General features: G+C 35.7%; 1 protein-coding gene across 1 annotated transcript in view; it reads left to right on the top strand.

Moving 5' to 3' along the window:
- SNAP91 (synaptosome associated protein 91) overlaps nt 1-17,574 on the top strand; it is a 136,522-nt gene extending 118,948 nt beyond the window's left edge. The window contains exons 27-30 of the mRNA XM_090279625.1: nt 10,279-10,362; nt 11,181-11,285; nt 14,699-14,801; nt 16,924-17,574. Of these exons, the coding sequence (XP_090135751.1) occupies nt 10,279-10,362; nt 11,181-11,285; nt 14,699-14,791 (282 nt within the window). The 3' untranslated portion in view covers nt 14,792-14,801; nt 16,924-17,574. The remainder of the gene's footprint in view (nt 1-10,278; nt 10,363-11,180; nt 11,286-14,698; nt 14,802-16,923) is intronic.
- The last annotated feature ends 4,542 nt before the right edge of the window (nt 17,575-22,116 follow it).

Raw genomic sequence — 22,116 nt, 5'->3', positions numbered from 1 at the left:
ACCACCCCAAGAGCCTCTGGCTTCCCTCCACTCAGTTCTCTCACAAAACCTCTTCTATTTTTCTATTCCTCAAAATATATTTGAGGTTTTTTTCCTGAGAATATTCAAGCAAAAGAAGAGAGACAGTCAAGACTTGTGCTCCAGAAGCAACAAAGCAGTACTTCCAAATTTTCCTGGTAATCTGCAGGCTTTGACCTTTGAGTAGGAGGTAGAGGGGCAGAAATGGGTGTGAGAATTTTTTCACTGCCTTTTAAAGTTTTTATCCATGGACAAGAGAAAAGGTTGCTTTTCCAAATTTGTTTTGAATTTCCCTCAGTTGCTGCTTGGAGATACAGCTGTAAAAATTTTTCAGATCAGAGAACCCAAGTTAGATCTAGCAACCTTAATGGAACTTGAATAGCTGAAATATGCCTGCTGGCAAGGCTCTGTTATCATGGCCATCAGGAGCCCTGTGTTTTCTGAGCTGCTTAGACTTAGTCCTGTTCTCCAAAGCACAACAGACCTGTTAAGTTTCCATCATACAAACTGAGAAGGCACTTGCAATTCAGAAACATGTGCATTTTGCCGGAGGTCACAGAATCTGCAATTCTCTCCCTAAAAACAACTAATTTTATATTGCCTGTAGATAAAAAAGTCAGTTGAGTATTGAAAAAGGGAACAATTTAAAAACCTTAGGATAAATAATATTTGGAGAGTAAATTATTGACTTAATCTACCATTTGAGCAGAATGACAAATTTAGATTCTCTTGAAAAATTATCTGACCCATTTATTTGATCAGGAATTTTTGCAAGCTCATTTTATTTTGATAACTAATAAAAACTTGTTTTCTTTATATTTTCTTAAGTCTCAATGATATAATTCTGGCAAATAATGCAATTATTATTTATGATTCTGATAAATGAAATAATTCCAGTGAGTTACATAATTCTATGTCTGGTGAATAGCTTCCCATCTTACCAGTTGAAATGATGAGTAAAGAATGAATCTTCCCTAGCTGGGTAGCTCGGTCAGTTTGAATGTCATCCTGAAAGGTCAAGTTTTCGGTCTGATTCTCAGTCTGGGCATGTATAGGAAGCAAGCAATGAATGCATAAATAAATGGAACAACAGATAGATGTCCTTGGATCTATACCTTGAAATGGAATTGCTGGTTCATGTGTGACTCTATGTTAAGCTTTCTGAGAACTGCCAACTTTTGCACAGCAATCGCCTCATTTTCCATTCCCTCCAGCAATACGTAGGGTTTCAACTGTGATTTTGATTTGCATGTCCCTAATGACTAATTTTTCAAGTAATTTGGAAAGTATTGCCATCTTCAAAATATTCAATATGCCAATCCGTGAACACAGGACACTTTTCTATTTATCTAAGTCATCTTTAATTTCTTTCTACCATGTTTTATAGTTGTCAGTGTACAAGTCTTGGTGCATTTATTTCTAAGTATTTTATTATTTTTAATGCTATTATAAATGCAATTGTTTTTTTAATTGCATATTTTAATTGTTCATTGCTAGTGTACAGGGAGCACGGCACTGATTTTTGTATATTGATTTTATATATCCTGCACCTTTGCTAAATTTGTTTATTAATTTTGATTTTTGTGTGTGTGTGTGTGTCTGTGTGTGTGTGTGTGTGTATGGAGTCCTTAGGACTTCTTATCTATAAGATCATGCCATCTACAAATAAAGATAGTTTTATTTCTTCTTTCTTACTTATGCTTTATTCCCATTGCACCCCCACCCCTTTGGCAATCATGAGTTTGGTCTCTGTATCTATGCATCTGTTCCTGTTTTGTTTTGTTTATTCATTTTTTTTTTTATTAAGAAGAAAGTGTTCAGTCATTCAACATTAAATACAATGTTAGCCATTGGTTCTTCAGGTTGAAGAATTTTACTTCTATTCCTAATTTGTTGAGTGTTTTGTCATTATTATAAAAGGGTATTGGATTTTGTCAAATGACTTTATGCCTTTATTGAGATAATCATGTGGGTTTTTCTTATATTGTATTAATATGACATATACATTGATCGAAGCCATCTTGAGTTCCTTGGTTAAATCTCACTCAGTCATGGTGTCTAATTCTTTGTTTAAATAATTTTTATTGTATTTTTCATTACCATTAGTCCCCTTTAACCCCTCCACCCCTCTTAACTGTCATCCTGCTCTCTGGGTCTGTCTCTATTTTGCTTGTTAGTTCAGTTTGTTCATTAGATTCTACATAGAAGTGAAATCATATGGTATTTGTCGTTCTCTGACTGGCTTATTTCATTTATCATAATATTCAACAGGTCCATCCATAGTGTCACAAAGGGTAAAATTTTCTTTTTTTACAGCTTAGTAGTATTCCATTGTGTAAATGTCCCATAGTTGTTTTATCCATTCATCTACTAATGGACGCTTGGACTGCTTCTATATCTTGATGATTATAAATAATATTGAAGTGAATGTAGGGATGTTTTTGTTCTTTTGAGTTAGTATTTTGGATTCTTTCAGATATATTTCCAGAAGTCAAATCGCTGGGTCAAAAGACAGATCCATTTTTGATTTTTTGAGGTATCTTTGTACTGGTTTCCACAGGGGCTATACCAATCTACATTCCCACCAACAGTGCAAAAGCTTTCCCCTTTCTCCATATCCTCACCAGCACTTGTTGTTTATTGATTTATTGATGATAGCCAGTCTGACAGGTGTGAGATGACATCTCATTGTGATTTTAATGTGCATTTCTCTGATGATTAGTAATATTGAGCATCTTTTCATGTGTCTATTGGCCATCTGCATGTCCTCTTTGGAGAAGTGTCTATTCAGGTCCTTTGCCTATTTTTTAATTGGGTTGTTTGTTGTTTTGGTGTTGAGTTTTGTAAGTTATTTATAAGTTTTGGATATTAAGCCCTCATCAGATGTATCAACAAGTGTGTTCTTCCATTCTGTGGGTTGTCTTTTTATTCTAATGATGTTTCCTTTGCTGTGCAAAACCTTTTTAGTTTGATGTAGTCCCATTCGTTTATTTTTCTTTTGTTTCCCTGCCTGAGGAGATATATCTGATAAAATATTGCTACAAGCTATGTCTGAGCTTTACTGCCTATGTTTTCTTTTAGGATTTTTATGGTTTCAGGTCTAACATTTAAGTCTTTGATCCATTTTGAATTTATTTTTGTGTGTGGTGTAAGAAGGTGGTCTATTTTCATTTTTATGCACGTATCAGTCCAAGTTTCCCAACACCAATTATTGAACAAATTATCTTTAGCCCATCATATGTGCTTGCATCCTCTGTCAAATATTAATGGACTGTAAAGTTGTGGGCATATTTTGGGGCTCTCTATTCTGCTCCATTGATCTATGTGTCAATTTTTATGCCAGTACCATGCTGTTTTGATTACTATGGCCTTATAGTTTGATGTTAGGAGGAGTGATTCCTCCAACTGTGTTCTTTCTCAAGATCGCTGTTGCTATGTGGGGCCTTTTGTGGTTCCATATACATTTTTGAAAATTTGTTCTAGTTCTGTGAAATATGTCATTTGAATCTTGATAGGAATTGCATTGAATCTATAGATTGCTTTGGGTAGAATGGGCATTTTAATAATGTTAATCCTTCCTATCCATGAACACAGTATGTGCTTCCACATATTTGTCTTCTATGATTTCTTTCTTCAGTGTCTTATAATATTCTGAGTACAGGTCTGTTACATCCTTGGTCAGATTCATTGTTTTTGAAGCCATTGTAAATGGGATATTTTAAAAATTTCCCTTTCTGTTAGTTTTCTATTGGCATATAAAAGTACAACTGATTTCTGGCTATTAATTTTGCACCCTGCTACTTTGCTGAATTCATTTATCAGTCCGAGTAGTTTCATGGTGGAATCTGGGATTCTGTATGTATGGTATCAGCTTATCTGCAAATAATGACAGTTTTGCTTCTTCCTTTCCAATTTGGATACCCTTTATTTCTTCTTCTTGTCTGATTGCTGTGGCTAGGACTTACAGTACTATGTTGAATAAGAGGTGAAAGAGGACATCCCTGTCTTGTTCCTGATCTTTAAAACACTTGTAGATTTTGCTCAGTGAGTATGATGGTGTCAGTGGGTTTGTTATATATGGCCTTTGTTATGTTTATGCATGTTCCCTTTATTCCCACTTTGCTGAAAGATTTTATCATAAATAGGTGCTGGATTTTAACAAATGCTTTTTCTGCATCTTTTGATATGATCATGTGGTTTTTATCCTCATTTTATATATGTGGTGAATCACAGATATTGAGTTGCAAATGTACCAACATTACATTCATACAATAAATGGTGTGTGATCTTTTAAATGCATTGCTATATTTGGTTTACTAATATTTTGTTGAGGATTTTAGCATTATGCTCATCAGGGATATTGGCCTATAATTTTCTCTTTGTAGTGTCTTTGTCTGCCTTTGGAATTAGGATAATGCTGGCCTTATAATATGAGTTTGGGAACCTTCCATCCTCTTGAAATTTATGAAATAGTTTGAGAAGCATAGGTGTTAGTTCTTCTTGGAATGTTTGGTAAAATTCCCCTGTGAAGCAATCTGGTCCAGGGCTTTTGTTTGTTGGGAGTTTTTTGATTACTGACTCAAATTCATTAGGTGTATCTGCTTATCCAGATTCTCTGATTCTTCCTGATTTAGTTTTGGAAGATTGTATGTTTCTAAGAATTCATCCATTTTTGTCCAGGTTGTCCAGTTTGTTGGAATATAGTTGTTCAAATTTTCTTACAATCCTTTATATTTCTGTGATATCAGTAGTTACATCTCCTCCTACATTTCTGATTTTATTTATTTGGGTCATTTCTCTTTTTTTTTTTTTTTTGATGGGTCTGGTTAAAGGTTTGTCAACCTTATTTATCCTTTCAAAGAACCAGCTTTTGGATTCATTGATCTTTTGTATTGTTTTTTAGACTCTTTTTCATTTATTATTGCTGTGGTCCTTATTACTTACTTCCTCCTACTCATTTTGGGTATTGTTTGTTGTTCTTTTTCAAGCTTCTTTAGGTATAAAGTTAGATTGTTTATTTGAACTTTTTCTTTTTTTCAGTTTGTTTGTTTTTTGTTTTTTTGTTTTGTTTTGAGATAAGCCTGTAATACTATGAATATCCCTGTTAGGAGTGCTTTCCCAGTGACTCACAGATTTTGGATTGCTCTGTCCTCATTTTCATTTGTTTCAATGTATCTTTTGATTTCTTCATTGACCTTGTAGTTGACCTACTTATTGTTTAGTAACATGTTATTTAGCTTCCATGTCTTTGTGTACTTTTCAGTGTTCTCGTGATTTACTTCTAGTTTTATCACTTTGTGGTCAGAAGATATGATTTCAATCTTCTTAAATTTATTGAGACTTGTTTTTTGTCCTAACATGTGGTCTATCCTAGAAAGCATTCCATGTGCACTTGAAATATGTATTCTACTGCTTTGTGGTGAAATGCTCTGAAGATATCAATTAAATCCACTTGATCTAGTATCTCCTTGTTGATTTTCTATCTGGAAGATATAGCCATTGAAGTCAAGGGGATGTTAAAATCCCTGACTATGACTATATTCCTGTCAATCTCTACCTTTACATCCGTCAAGATGTGCTTCGCATGTTTAGATGCTCCTATGTTGGGTGCATAAGTGTTTTCTTGGGTATAACCTCATGTTGTACTGTTCCCTTTATTATTCTGCATTGTGTCCTTTGTCTTTTACTATAGCCTTAATTTTAAAGTCTATTTTGTCACATATAAGTACTGCTGCCCCAGCTTTTTTTTCTTTCCATTTGCATGAAATATTTTTTTCTCATTCCTTTTCTTTTAGTCTGTATGTATCTTTCAATTGAGATAGGTGTCTTGGAGGCAGCATATAAATGGGTCTTGTTTTCTTAGCCATTCAGCTGTCCTATATCTTTTGGTTGGAGAATTTAAACCATCTACATTTAAAGTGATTATTGATAGATACATATGTAGTGCCATTTTATTGTTAGACTATTTTCCTCTGTTCTTTTTCTATCTCTTTTTCTTCTTCTTTTTCCTAAATCAAGGCCTTTAACATTTGTTGCAGTACTGGTTTGGTGTTAACAAACTCCCTTGGCTTTTTCTTGTCTAGGAAGCTCCTTATTTGTCCTTCAATTTTAACTGATACCCTTGCTTGGTTAACTAGCCTTAGTTGCAAGTCCTTGCTTTTCATCACCTTGAATATTTCATGCAACTCTCCTCTGGCTTGAAATGTTTCTGTAGAGAAATCAGATGCCAGTCTAATTGGTGCTCCCTTATATGTAACTACCTGCTTTTCTTTGTGGCTTTTAGGATTCTCTCATTGTCTTTAAGCTTTGCTGTTTTACGTATGATATGTCTTGTTGTGGGTTCTTTGGGTGCATCTTGTTTGGAACTCTCTGTGCTTCCTGGACTTGTGTGTCTTCTTTCTTCACCAGGTTATGGAAGTTTTCAGTCATTATTTATTCAAATAGGTTCTCAATCCATGCTCACTCTCTTCTCCTTCTGGTATCCTCTGATGTGGATGTTGTTATGCTTCATGTTGTCCAAAATGTTTAAGTCTCCTCACTTTTTAAAATTCCTTTTTCTCTTCGCTGCTCTGCCTGGGTGTTCTTTTCTGCCTTGTTTTCCAAATCACTGATTCTATCCTCTGCTTCATCTAACCTACTATGTATTCCTGCCAATGTATTGTTTATTTCAGATATTGTATTTTTTTTATTTCTGACTGGTCCTTTTTTTATGGCTTCTGTGTCTTTTTCTCATGCTGTTGAGTATCCTCAGAAAAATTACTCTAAACTCTCTTTCTGATAAATTGCTTGCCTCCATTTCATCTAGTTCTTCTGGAGAATACTCTTGTTCTTTTATATGGGGTCTGATCATTATCTTCCCATTTTGGTTGCTTTTGTATTTATTTCTATGTATTAGGTATATCTGCAAGATTCTGGTGCACACCAAGTCAAACCCTGCCTGTGACTGGCCCTGGACAACCTGTTTGGAGCTATCAGTGATCCACTACATGTGGCTCCCTCTGCTGGGCCTGAGTGTGTGCAGAAAGTACCAGGCTGCACACCAAGGCCAGCTTTTATCAGCACCAGGCCCTGGAGCAGGTCAGCTGAAGCCTCAGAGCTTGCAGTGATCTGCCTCCTCCTGCAGGCTTTCTGAGGGTTAAAGAGTGAAAATATTCCAGCTGTACTCCTCAGCAGCAGGGTTTAAGTGCCACGGGGTGTGCAGAATAATTCCTGTGGGGGCGGTGGGGCTCTTGCTTCTCCTTGGGCTGATGCACCTGGAGAGGATTACTCTGACAGAGAAAGGTGGTTCCTGCAGTATGAGGAATGACTAAGCACAGGGATCATAGCAGCTGTTCTTCAGCTTTCTCCCCAGAGCCACCAGCCTGAGACTCTCCTCAAGCGTTTTTACTTTATTCTTCACTCATCCTCCCTAAGCTCGGGATAAATGGCTGCAAAAGGAATTTTTTTGCATTGGCCCCTTTAGAGGCTCTGAGTCTCTAGCCATCTCTCCCTGGCAGGCAGAAATCTTGCTGCTTTGCATAGCCATATGTTATTTGGGTTCCTATCCCAGCTCTGGTGCTTCAGGCTGGGGAGCCCAGCTTGGGGTTTAGACTCCACACTTCTCAGGAGGAACCCCCAGGCCACTGAAATATCTTTTCAGACATCAGCTGTCACCCATGGGAGCCCAACCAGCCCTCTCGCACCTCCTTCACACTCTGTACCAGTCTTGTGATAAGGTGGTTTCTTCTGCCTGTTCATGCTTATAAGGCTTCTTCAGCTAGTGTTCAGTGGGTTATTCAGAATAAGTTTTCTATAATCTAGTTGTAATTCCAGACTGGTCCTGGAATGAAGTTAATGTAGCTTCCACTTATTTCTCCACCATCTTGGATTCATATAATTCTTTTAATATGTTGCTGGATTCAGTATGCTGAGTATTTTGTTGAGAATATTTGCTTCAATGTTAATAAAGGATATTTATCTATAGTTTTCTTTTTTGTGTGATGTCTTTATCTGGCTTAGGCATCAGAGTAATACTGACATCAAAGGATAATTAGGAAGTATTCATTTCTCTTTTATACATTTAATAGAATTCACCAGTGAAGATATCTGGTCCTGGACCTTTCTGCGATGGAAGTTTTTCTTTACTGAGTCAGTTTCTTTACTTGTTATACATCTATTTAGATTTTCTACTTCTTTTTGAGTCAATTTTTGTAGTTTGTATCTTTCTAGAAATTGGATCCTTTCATGTAGATTATCTAATGTTTTAGCATATAATTTCTCATAATATTTTCTTCTAATTTTTATTTCTGTAAGGTTGGTAGTAATGTCCCCACCTTCATTCCTGATTTTGATGATTAAATTTCTCTCTTTTTCTCTTGGTTTATCTACTGAAAATTTGTCTATTTTATTGATCTTTTCAAAGAACCAACTTTTGGTTTCTTCTGTATTCTCTTTTGTTTTTCTATTCTATATTTCATTAACCCCCAATCTAATATTTATTATTTACTTCATTTGCTTACTTTGGGTTTAGTTTGTTCTTTTTTCTAGTTCCTTAAGGTATAAATATGTTATTGATTTGAGATCTTTCTCCTGCACATGGGCTGTTTGTATGGCTCATAATTATTTTGTTGAAACTTGGACATTTTGAGTGTTATAGTGTGGAAACATAAAATCAGATTCTACCTCTTCCACCAAGGTTTGTTTTTGCTACTTTTCTAGTTGTTTCTTTTTGTTCAGTGACCATTTCAAACTAATGCTGTAGTCTGTGTTCTTTGTCAAGTGTGACCATTGAAGTCTTTATTTCTTTAAGTGGTTGGCTAATCATTAGGTTGATATTACTTGAACTTCTGGAATGTAAAATATCTGTCAGCTTTTGTAGAGGATCTCTGAATATGTGTTGAAGCATGTCTTCAAACTCAACCAGGCAGTTTGCAACTCTGTCTTAGAGATCACTTACTGCTTGCTCAAAGCCTCAAGGTCAGCCAAAGGCCTTCTCAAGTCTCTCATGAGCATGTGCACAGTCCTGGGCATATGCACAGCCTTCTAAATTCCCAGGAATATGTCTGACCCTTTCAAACCCCAATTCCTCAAAGCATTTCATTCTCCGGCCTTTCCTCCCAAACTTTCTGTTTAGCCTACTATTTGCTGCTATCCACTGCCTCAAAGAGAAACAACTATAACATTTGCATGTAAATATTTTCCACAAATGGCTTCAAGTAAGAGCTTTAGCACTAGGTGCATTCCCAGTTTGGTGAGAAAAAAAGATTTTGAGCCAATCTCTCTAGGTAGCTATCCAGATAAGACAAAATGAATAATTAAATATATTCTGCTCCCTCTGGTACTATTAGTCTACTTCAAGACTACAACTGAACTAGAAAGCAGTGGATGGAACTAGGATAAATTAAAGTGTCTCAAAATTCACTATTATCAAGATTCAGCTGATATTCTTGAATAAGTATTTTCTACATTATTTCATTCCCAGAGTTCCAAAACAGTTGAGTATGAGTTTTTGCCTGTTTTGCCATCATTTTTATGGAAGTGCTGGCTTTTAAACTTTCTTCACCATCTTTGCTGACATCACTGTAATATTTTTTTAAATTAGCATTTTGCTCTAATGATTAATTTAATTTTAATGCATTTGCCGTATGATTAATTTTAAACAGAAGGGAAATATTAGGGGTTTGGGTCTATGGCTGAAAACTATTAGACCTGTACCTGAAATGGGATATGTGTGTGCAGTCTTTTAAGTGCTGCCTAAAACTGAGAGTTTTGACCATTGTGCAAATGTACAACAGTCAAAAGTCAGAGAGGAGAAAGTAGAACAAAAAAAGAATAATTTTAAATCGGGGGAGAAAATGGAAATTAGACATTGAAAATGTAAATGTAAATATGATCCCCATATGTTTAACCCAATAACCATCAGAGGATATAATGATGGGAAAAGACAAGCTTGAAAAATTTGACTCATCTATAGTGAGAGTGGAGGAGAGATACATAATGAGGTAGAGAGAAAACCTAATGCTGTAAGTAATCAGGTAGCCAACGAGTTCAAATAGCACTATAACAGTGAACCTCAATTTAGTAACTATGTTCCTATAATTGTCATGGTGCTAGAGCCGTTTTTTAAATTTAAAACTGAAATTTGAAAATTCTTCACATATCTACATATACCTAAGGGGAATGCATATTAAAAGTATATTCTGTCATTTAAAATCAGATTATGTTGGTTCTTTCCCTTTGTTATTATTGTGTGTGTATGTTGTTTTGTGGTTTTTATGGTAGCAAGGAACTGTACCTCCAACCAGTTCGGTTCCTCCTGTTGCTGGGGCTCCATCTGTCGGACAACCAGGAGCAGGATTTGGAATGGTGAGTGGCAACCTGTGCTAAAAATTGTAACTGACCTTTCTAAGGCTTTTGCCAAATCCCAGATTAAAAAATATTGATATAGAATGTAGTTCTTCCCAACTGCAGTAAAGTAAAACGTAAAAAGTTAAGTCATCTGCTTTAGATATTAGTAGTCTATCTATGATGAGATCAAGTCACTTATAAAGACTTAAAATTACTTCTATCAAAATAGTTTGGATAGGCCCTGGAGGGTGGTTCAGCTGATTGGAGCATCATCCTATACATTGAAAGGCTGTGGATTTGATCCCTGGTCAGGGTACCTACCTAGGTTGCTTGTTCAATCCCAAGTCAGGTGCTCTCTCTCTCTCTCTCCATCCCTCCTCTCTCTCTAAAATTAATAAAAACATATCCATATAATAATAATTTCTATAGTGTATTGTTATGTTATTTTTGGAGTAATTTTATGAAATATATGCTTAGTTCAATCAAAATCAACTCTCAATCATTATACTAGAACTTTTCACTTATCACTTTTTTATCACTAGCACATTCCATAAAAAAATAAGTTTTTATTTCTTCAAGAATTATGCTTACAGAAGACAAACAACAACAAAGCCTGGCTGAGACGAAGATGCTATGTGGCCGGGCAGGCTTCTGCTGCACCTCAGTGACTCTCTGCCACCTGCCAGCTTCACAGCACCCATCATTCAAAATTACAAATTATACTTTCTCATATACCTGGAGTCCTCAAAATTTTTCAGAAGCATGTTAAAGGCATAAATGTCAGGGCATTGCCATAGCGGATTCCCCTGATGCTGTGAACCACTCTTCCTTTTCAGCCTCCGGCTGGGACGGGCATGCCCATGATGCCTCAGCAGCCAGTCATGTTTGCACAGCCCATGATGAGGCCACCCTTTGGAGCCGCAGCTGGACCTGGCACACAGGTCAGTTTAAATGTCCACAAAATAATGACATTAATTTATAGGTAAAAAACTGTCATGTGGAAAACTGTTGAAAAATGTTTTTACCTCATATAAGCCTCATAGCTGTTGCTTCAGAAATAATAAAGTAAGGTTTAGAGGAAAATGATAGAAATAACTGCATGAAGTCCCTCCATCCCTCTCTGACTTAATTCAGAATGGTTCTTGAGAAAAAACCAGGCATTTAAAATGTCTCTGCGTGTATTCCAGAAAAATGAGTCCTTCTGATCCATAGTTTTATTACGTGTTCCCAGAGTTAGCCAGACTCAAGGTTAAGAACACAGTCCTCCAGACTGACAAGTTTGCTCAAGACTTGTAACACTAACTTCAATGAGTTTGCCGAACTGCTGGTCTAAGGGAGCAATCCCCATAAAACCACCCTCACTTCAGACGCCAGCCACAGGTTTGAGAGTCCCATGGGCCACCTTCACTTCAGATCAGCTGCCTACAAATTTGAGGGTTCCCAGGACCACCCTCAAATTAGACATTTTCCTAGCATGACTCAAATAACATGGGAAAGCACTAAATTTAGAATAATAGTTTCATTATAGTGAAAGGATACAAATTAGATCCAGCCAAAAGAAGAGATACATCAGGTGAATTCTGGGAGGATTCTAAGCATGAAGCTTCTTTGTCCTCAGGGGTGTGTTACCCACCTGGCATCAGCATGTGACAATATACATGAATATTGCCAACCTAGGTGGCTCACCTGAGCCTCAGTGTGCAGTTTTTGTTGAGGTTTCATTATATAGGAATGATTGATTGAGTAATTGCCAATGTGGTTGAATTTAATATACCTGCCCTTCCCCCTCCCTAAACTTCAGAGTAATATGTGGCCCAAAGATCCAACTCTCAAATCACATGGTTGGTTTTTCTGTCATGGCTAGCCCCCACTCTGAGTTACCTTGTTAGCATAAGTGATCAGGTGTGCTTTCAAGAATCCAACCTTAATAAAGACACTCCTCTCACGTGAGGAAACTCCAAGATTTCAGAGCTTGTCTACCATGATCCAGGACTAAGGGCAAGCCTCTCTTTAGGTGAGGCCAAATTTCTTACTAAAGATTGAGCTACCTTCATTAACAAAGGTGCTAAAATATATGCACTTCATAGAACTGTTTTTATTGCTAATAGTAATAGTCATGATTCCACTTATAAGTTGTCTAGTGAAGGTATAGTATGTAGAAGCAAAGAGGTTTTCACCATGAGAAACCAACTTGGATAGACACAGACCCCCGATGTTATAATATTCCTAGCACCTTGCTGAGCAAACCAAAACAAATAACTCAAATACATTTTAACAATATCAATAAATGGTTCTACTTCTATATTTTTAATTTACCAGTTGAGTATTTATATCGTCTTATTCATAGAATTCCTACTGTGAACTTTCTGAGTGTACAGTAATCCTCTTTGCTTCCTCGAAGCATTTCTAAATCCATTTGCTATCTGTTCCCAAAATTTGCTTTCAACTTTTTAAATTTAATCCCTAAAAAAGCCACAGTGACCAGGAAAGAGAAGAGTAGGTGTTCAAAGAGATAAACTTAAATGTGAGAAACCCTGGTCTTCCATGCCATAGCCAAAGCATTGTCTTCGTGAGAAATCTTTTAGTCTTCTTTGAGACTAATGAACCCTTCCTAGGGTTGTTTTTGAGGAGACTAAGGAAGGTTTTGGGGGTGATAGTGGAGTGAAATTTAGTCTAGATATATGTAAATTATGAGAAGGATCTCATTTCCTAAAGTGTTACCTTAATGGTTGAATATCCACAACTGTTTACCACTTTTTGAAAAAAGGAAAGCTGTTTCTATTTTTATGAACTTGGAAGGTTACTAAGATTTTTTAAATCTTACTCTATTTGGCGTGCTGAAAACTTTAAAAGTAAATTAATACAACTTTATTATTTAAGGTAGTTGTTTTCTGGCATAATACCAGTGTTACATAGTATCAGTTTATTTACTTAAGTCAAAGAATAAACTTGAAGAATAGATATGATGAAAACAGTGTTTTAATCATTTAATCCAATTAAACTATAGTAGGTTAGGGAATGGTATGCCAATTTCTAGGTTGTATATTTCATATCAGAGATAAAGCATAGCTTATTATACTAGATAATAAAATAAACATGACTGTGTAGCTTCAGAAAACAAAACAACTTTTCATCATGGCTGCGATACCTGGGCAATTCTGTTATTCCTCAGTTGGTTGGTATCACGATGTTGTTATCATCTCACCTAATTATTAATTATGGATCAGTCCTTGAGTTTCTTACTTTCCAGAAAACTTCAATCCTTATACTTACTTTTTTCTGATCTTTCTATGAAGTATGAATCAAGTTTTTTAAATGGAAATTTGACTGATAGGTTCTGTAGTCAGTCAATAGTTTCTGGATGTAGTAACAAATCTGAAAATCCTTACTTCTGGATCTCTGTTTACTGAACCAATAAACACATATATCCCTGCTCCACAGTTCCAGATTTCTGAGATTTCCATATTATAAGCATAGGAGATTAATCAGGCTCAAAGATACATGTCAATTATTATTCTACATAGATTACATGACCTTTTTCAAGGTCTTGTATCCTAACATTTTTGGAAAAGCCTGCTCCCAGAACTTATTTCTATAACATAATTAAAATTTAGGTATCAGTTAAACAGAAATGTGGTAAATTAATTCTTTGCTGTTTTTGCTGCAAGCTCAGTATGATTACTTCCTGTAGTATTTAGTAATGAGGCTTTTCTGCAAGCTGGACAGGCAATATTGGAATTTAGTGACATTCATAACTAGTAAACTACTTGCTCATCTGAAACAAAGAGTACCCCAAGCTTGACTGGCTTTCACTTAGAATACTTTATATGAAATCCTAGTATATTTAGCTAATAATGTTAAGTATAATAATTTCTTATGTAGTTTTCTACAAGCTGTTACTTTTTAATTTTTCCTTAAAACTCACTCTCACTATAAAAGTAGTCATGTAATTCCTTTATTAGTTTAGTGGTACTATTAACCAAAGTCAAAATGCTTTTGTATAGAGAAATTGATTGTTTTGTTTTTACTATATATTCATATCTTTATGTAACTAGTTTTTCACATCTCCTCTTAACTTATATCCATATTGTTCTACCAGAGTCCTCAAGCTTTCCTTTGGCTACATCTGATGCAAGAGAATTTCAAGAAAGCCAAATATCAATTGAAGTGTATTTTACAAGTCCAAAATTAAACACAACACTGTGACTAAGTAGAACAAAGTAGATTTTGTAAACCCTTAGCCATCTAATCTTCTGCATGTTTGTTTTCTATGGTATGTGCTCTGCCTAATGCTTATCTATCTCTCTTGTTTGCTTTCTATTTCTGCTCTCTTGGGCTGGCTTTTCCCCATTAGCTTTCTCCAAGCCCTACACCTGCCACTCAGAGTCCCAAGAAACCTCCAGCAAAGGACCCATTAGCGGATCTTAACATCAAGGATTTCTTGTAAACAATTTAAGGTATCTAATATTGAGCTTTTCCTGTGGGCTTGTAATAATTACCTATACAATGCTTAGCTGTTTCAGGTATGATATTTATATGTCTGTGTTTTTAATACATGTATATAATAATAGTAATAATTTGAATGTTTATATTTTAAAATAATATTAAAATCTATTAATTATCAATTATTTTTTAAAATCATATTCAGTTTATAAAACCAATAGGCAGACAAATCTCCAAATTTTCTTTAGACTGGAAAACATAGATATTATATTGATAAAGCAAAAAGTTGTTCAAGCTACTTGGTAAATTGTGACTGGAATTTATAGAAAGGTAACATTTATAATATTGCATTTGGAAATCACCTAAGAATTTATTTGGATATATGTCATATTTTTGTTTTGTTTAGCTTTCTTGCCTCATCAAATAAAACTTAGATTAGTACCCTTTGCTTTTCTATATTCAAGCAGAACTTTAAATGTTAACATTCTAGTTTTAAATTCTAATATAATTTATGAAATGATTAATAGTAAATTTATAAAAGGTAACTGATGAAAGAAAAAGTTTACTATTAACCCCAGCACCTCACACAGTGGGTAGGTTCTCAACAAATATTTGCTGAATGTGGATGAACAGTAATAAAATGCTGCCTTTCATTTACACAGTGTTTTTCCTATTCACTTCAGTCACTAATTCTTTAATCTTCTCTGTAGGAGATCAAACTCCATGACACAAACTAGCCAGATGCTTTAGTCTCCATTTCCAGCTAAAGAAACTGATCCTTGGCATCAAGGGATTAGCCCAAGTTCACACTGGAAGAGCAAAATGTTGAAGTTTTAGATTACTGTCCAGTGTTATTTTTATTATACCTCTATACCTGTATATTTTTAAACTTTCTATAATGCCTACTAAGATTTTTTGAATTTCTGCTTTATCATATTTTTCTTATAAAAGGTTAATAAGCAGTCACTTTAAAACTTTGACATCTAAGCCAAGTAATTTCTCTTGTGCCTTTTATTTTTTTTAAGTATATTTTATTGATTATATTGTTACAATAGTTCCAATTTTTTCCCCTTTGCTCCCCTCCGCCCAGCACCCCCCTTCCCCGACAATCCCCTCCCCAAGTCCATGACCATGGCTCACCCTTTCATATATTCTTCTTCGTTTTTTTAAAATAATTAATTAATTAGTTAAATATTTTAACAATTAAAAAAACAATCCCTCCCTCTCAGACTTGAGACCCTTTACAATCTTATAAAGGACAATGGACGAAGGTCTCGAGCTTCTCTTGTGCCTTTTATATTCTACTTTGGGTTGGACTGGACTGAGGTAGGCATACGAAGTGAGACAGTGAGCACTTATTTTAGCAATTATTTCATGAGTGACCAAGGGCATCACACAGAGCAGCCTTTTATCTGCCTCTTATTCAGTAAATATTGCTCTTCTCATATGTCAAGAATGCTGATAAATACCCCAAACAGAGATCCTTGAGACAGTCCCTACCCTCAGAGATTCATAGTCAAGACAGAGGCACACACTGAATATTCTGTAAAAAAGAGTCACCCACGGGGCCAAGCCTTACAACACCAGGAAAGGTTTCTTGGCAAAGATAACTAACTGGTGAAGTTTGGTTTAGCTAAGGAGATAAGTGGGAGGGCGAGTAAATGAAGGCTTTGAGTCACCAGGAATATCTTCTTTCACTTCTATTCTGTCACTTGTTCAACTGTTCAGTGACACACTGAACACTGTAACTAAAAATTATTAATAATAATAAAAACAATGGTGGAAGTCACTGCCATTTTTTTTTTCACTGCTCTATTATAAAGGTTAGCTGTTCTTAATTAAAACTAAATGTCTTAATACTAAGATTTTTAAGTATCCAAATTCCAAAATTTTGCTGATACAATTTTTTTCTAAAACAAAACTATACATTGAAAGGTTTTTAAATTTTTTTTCTGGCTGAAATTTTAAGCTTGTTTTAAAAAAATGGCAAAAAGGATATAAATGTGAATTTGGTAATATAGAAATCTTTTGTGTGAAGATTTTTCATACAACCCGTGAAGTAAAATTGCAAGGGAGGTTAAATGTTTGAGTATATATAATATTGCTTTTTAATTCAAGTGCTTTTTATCTTTACAGCTGCAATTTTTGTGACTGACTAGGAAAAAAAAATAATGAGTTTGGCGACTTCAAATATGACTGATGCTCAGAGTTACAAAGTGAGCCACCAGTACCAAACCCAATGCTTACTCATAACTTCTCTTCTGAAATGTGTAGCACAGCTGTGAAAGTGAACATTAGGAATGTGTACTACCTTAGCTGTTATCCCTACTCTCAAAATTGTAGTGTACTTGGGTTATTTGTGTGTTGTATGATGTAAACAATGAATGGCTGTTTCTGACACCCTTAGTGCTTTTCTGGACCTTGCCCATGGACGGATGATGCACCTGTTGTGTGGTGAGCCATTTGGAAAGATATGTCTGTGTTTTTGAAGGTTTCAATGTACATATAACTTTTGGACAAACCTAAACTCTCTCCATAAATTCTCTTCTCTTCTATATCTCTGGTACAAACATAGTGTGATAATATCAAATAGTAAGGAAAACACTTAAATATACAAAACTTTTTTCAGTGTGGAGTACATTTTTCCAATCACAGGAACTTCAACTGTTGTGAGAAATGTTTATTTTTGTGACACTGTATATGTTAACAAATTTTATTTTAAAAAATATAAAGGTTAACATCCATGATAAATATTTCTCCTTGAAGCTACCTTATCAAGAATGAAAAAAAAAACGATATGACAATTCCCTATTTAATCACTGCTATATTTAAAAATATATTTTAATTATACTTGACAGGTTTTGCATCTAAATTGGCCTATTTATTCATTCTTGATTAAATGCACTGAAAATAAAGGGTCCATTTCTATCATGTTTGTGCAAATGTAACTAGAGATGTGCTATTCAAGTGATATGGAGGCACCCCAAGGTATATCTGTAATTTAAAGATTACTGCAAATATTTTTATTTTGTTGTGGATTTTATGTACATCTGTTAATTTAGTATTTCTTTGTGTGTTCTGTAGACTAGTGTTCTTCCATTCCTCAACTGAGCTCAAAGTAGGTTTGGTTGTACCATTGTGATTAGAATTTAAACTAATTCAGAAAATTGTATCTTTTACTGTACATACTGTATTCTTTAGTTTTTAATTTGTTGTCATACTGTCTGTGCTGATGGCTTGGCTTAAGATTTTGATGCATAAATGAGGTCACTGTTGATCAGTGTTGCTAGCAACTTGGCAGCTCTTCATAAAAGCATATTGGGTTGGAAAGGTCTTTGCCTATTTTTGAAATTATTTAATAGATGTATGGTACCATTTAAAAGTGGTTGTATCTGAATTTACTGTGGGGATAACATACACTGTAATGGGGAAAAATTACCTAAAACCAATTTCAAAATGGCTTTCTTTGTATTTCAGTAAAAACAAAAAAACAAAAAAAACAGTGCATGTACACCCTCTGAAATGCAATAAACACCTTGAACAAAGAAAATGCAAACATAATCTTTCTCTCTGGTTATTTTTCAAGAGAAAAACTCTGTTTCCAATGACACACATAACACATAAAAATATTGAAAATTTAAAGACAGTCAGGGTGAGAAATGCTGTCCATGCCAACATAGTTTTGATAATTTTACAATAAATTAAAAACAATGAAAAAAAAGAACACTATTTAATCAACTATCATTAAACTTGGGACTCTGTGGCTGCTGCCACATAAACTGAAATTCCATATTGCAAAATGAAGGGGATGAATTTTCTTTTAAAATATACAATTAAATGCATAATGGTTTTGTGAAAATTCTCCATGGAAGCTGAAGAATAATGTGACTTTAGGTTACAGTTTAGACACACATTTGCATGCATAGTCACTTAAGCACAAAATATGGATTAGCCTGTTTTAATAAAATTGGGTGACTATATTGCCAACAACTAGGTTTGTTACATCTCCAAAAGTGGTCCAATCTCAACTAAAAGTAGTTGTCAAATAGAAGCATACTGATTTCTAAAACTAACTTTCCCTTAGTTACCTAGTTTTGTATCTTGAGAAATGACTTGCAGAAGCTAGGATCTGATAATGTAATGTGGTTTTTTAATAGATTACATTTGATTATAGGTTACTTTGTGGGCATATTGTAATAAAAATATTGTGTTAGATAGTAAATCATTTCAAGTTTAATATGGATTTTTTTTTACAAGAAGCCTTTCTCTTCATTGAAAAGGAGTATTATTTTTAAATCAGACACTGGATCCTTGCTCTGGTGAGTGCTTTGGTGTCCTGGTATGGAAACTGTCTTATAGCTGAGATGCTTGATGAGGTCCAGTCCTCTGGGTACTCAAAAAAATTAAACTCTCTGGATAATTTTCAACTCGGGTCCAGTTTATTTATGGTGTTCCTCCACATGGTCAATGTGCCTTTCTAGCCTCCTCTCCGCTTCAATTCCACCCTCTGCGTGCATGCACACATGTGCACAAGCACATTATTCTGTGTGTGATCATGCCACTACTCGTATAAGGGGACACCAAGCACTTTGCTGGCCCACACAGGGCCCTGTGCTGAAATTACCTCACCAGTGCACCAGTACAGCTAAGCCCCACTTGTCCATCATGACTCCCCACTCTACTCTTCTCAGAGCACAGTTTTCAACAGCCTTTATGGCATTTAATAAACTGTGTTTTAATCATCTATGAAGATGGCATCTGCTTTGGCTGATTGTGAGCCTCAAAGGTTTGAAATGCCTATCCCTGTCCATATTCTCAGTACCGAGCACTTCGGTAGGTGCCAGGTAAGTGTCTGAAGGATGAACAAAGTATGTTAGTTCTTAGAAATATCTTCATTTACCTGGATACTGCTGGACTGTTATTATATTTTTGATTACGGAAGATTTAACTCATATAGAGTTTTTATTGTCAAATGGTATTAGAGTTTTAATAACTCTCTATCAGCTTACCATAACAGGTTTTAATAATTCTGTCGGCTTATTGTAATAGAAGAACTAACACCATTAAAGCCCATCTTGAGTTGAAAATTTGAATTACTTTATATATGGTGTAATGATTGCAAGTGGCTCACAGTATTAAAGTGTCCTTGGTTCTCTGTCTTTCATGCTATCTATTGTACTTAAAAAATGAAGAAAGACAAAAGATTTTTGGGGAGGAGTCACAGGTTCAGAAAAGGAGGAAAAGAATAGGTATGAAAAAGAAATGAGAGCTTGATTCAAAGAAGGTAAATTATGCAAAGCCCTCTTTCTGCCTTTTAAATAGATACCTTTAACAATATATGCACAAATGTTTGTTGGAGGGAAAAGGGCATGGTCTCGCAAAAGTGGTTACAGTGTTTTTTGTGTGGAAGTAGTTGTGAAAATCACAATGAGTTTGTTTTCATTGGAAAGTCACATTTGTCTAGTTTTTGAGACAACAGGCTTTGTGGTAGTTTGCTGTTCATCCTCTTAGACAGTAAGAAAATTTATGTTTCTCATAGCCTTGCTGAGAACAGATTTCACTACTTGATACATATTCAGATTTTCTGTGAGTAAAAGTGATCGAGGGAGCGATGTTTTATGATTTCAAGATATGGTAGTTACCTTAGCTAAACTCTCAGAACCGCAGTACTAAGTCGTCTTGGTTCTTTCCCACTTCTGACATACATCTTCAAACAATTCTTGAACACAAAAACATTCTACAATTGGGTATATAATAGTATTCTATAACTGATTTATAGACAGTGGTTTGCAAACTCTTTGGTCTCAGGACTAAAATTTTAAATGTATTGAGGACCTCCAAATGCTTTATTTGCATAGGTTATATCTGCCAATACTTACTTCCTATGTTAGAAATTAAAACTGAGAAATTTTTAAATGTTTAATTAATTTAAAAATAAAAATAGCAAAGCCATTATATATTAACATAAATAAAATATTTTTGTGAAAAATTACAATTTACAAAAAATATTTAGAAGAGTTTTGCCATCTTTGCAGATTTCTTTAATGTTAGACTTAACAGAAGACAGCTGTATACTTTTTTCATATATTTTATTATGTTGTTACAATAGTTTCAATTTCTTTTTCCCCCTTTGCTCCCCTCCGTCCTGTAACCCCTCCTCCACCAGCAGTCCCACCCCCCCCTTAGTTCACATCCATGGGTCATGCATACAAGTTCTTTGGCTTCACCATTTCCTATATTCTTCTTTTTTAAATAATTAATTAATTTTTATAACAATAAAAAATAACAATCCCCCCCTCTCAGACTTAAGACCCTTTCGTCGGCAGCCGTCCGTCTCGAGAGACGATGGTGTAGCTTCTTAAGAGTCTATCTGCACCGCCGAGAATGGCTGTGCAGTCCGACTCGGGAGTGACACGGTATCTGTCTCCTCCCGTGTTGAATCGACTCTTGCGATGACGCTGGAGTGTCCTCTCCAGTGAAGCTGAAGCTACAGAGCCTGGGCAGGGTGATATGGAGGGTCTGCTGTTGCCCATGCAGCAGACTCCCCCTCTCTTCGCAGCTGAAGGATCCAAGGGAAAGACGGAGTCAATACAGCTTGGCTTCAGGTGCGCCGCAGGAGTTGCCGGTGTTGACTACAACGTCAAACCGCCTTAGGGACTCCGGCTCCGGATTTTCTGTCAGGGTTTACTCCCTTAGCCTTTCCCCTGAAGAGGTATGCCGCAAGGCAGCGGAGGTTTTTTGGAATCAGAGTTTTCCTTCTCTGATGTGCCCTGACTGGAAGATCGAACCAGCGACACTTAGCTCGCAGGCTGACGCTCAATCCACTGAGCCAAACCAGCCAGGGTAGTAAGACCCTTTATAATTTTATAAAGGACAATGGTCGAAGGTCTCATGCTTCTCTAGCTGCTTCAAGCTGAACATGGTCGTCGTCCTACCTACCCTTGGGTCCAGCAATCCCTAATAAGAGTAGGGGTATGGAAAGGAGGTCAGTTGGCTGTCCCCAGACCACGGCATGCTTGGTTTAACAGTCTGGCATCCTGTTGTATTCTGGGGGCAACAGATTCGGCAACAGGGTTAAAAGGCATGATTCAATCCATAAACACTCAATGACAAAAGGCAGGGATTAATTTTTCAATGTCCCATATTAGGGGGGAAAAAAAGGCTCTTTGGAGGAAGGTGTGCAAGGCATGTCACACCTGTCCAAAACCCTTATACTCACTATACTTAGTTCGGACTGAGGGGAATATTTTAGGTTTCCCCCCCTCTCAGACCTCTGGGTCCTTTCTGTCCAAGCCATTAGGATAAAAAAAAGAAACCAGTTTTAAAGTG

Source organism: Furipterus horrens, unplaced genomic scaffold (assembly GCF_987537825.1).
Source record: "Furipterus horrens unplaced genomic scaffold, mFurHor1.1.pri manual_scaffold_6, whole genome shotgun sequence".
NCBI lineage: Eukaryota > Metazoa > Chordata > Mammalia > Chiroptera > Furipteridae > Furipterus > Furipterus horrens.
Note: the sequence above shows the minus strand (reverse complement) of the source record. Positions and strands in the feature narration are given on the sequence as shown.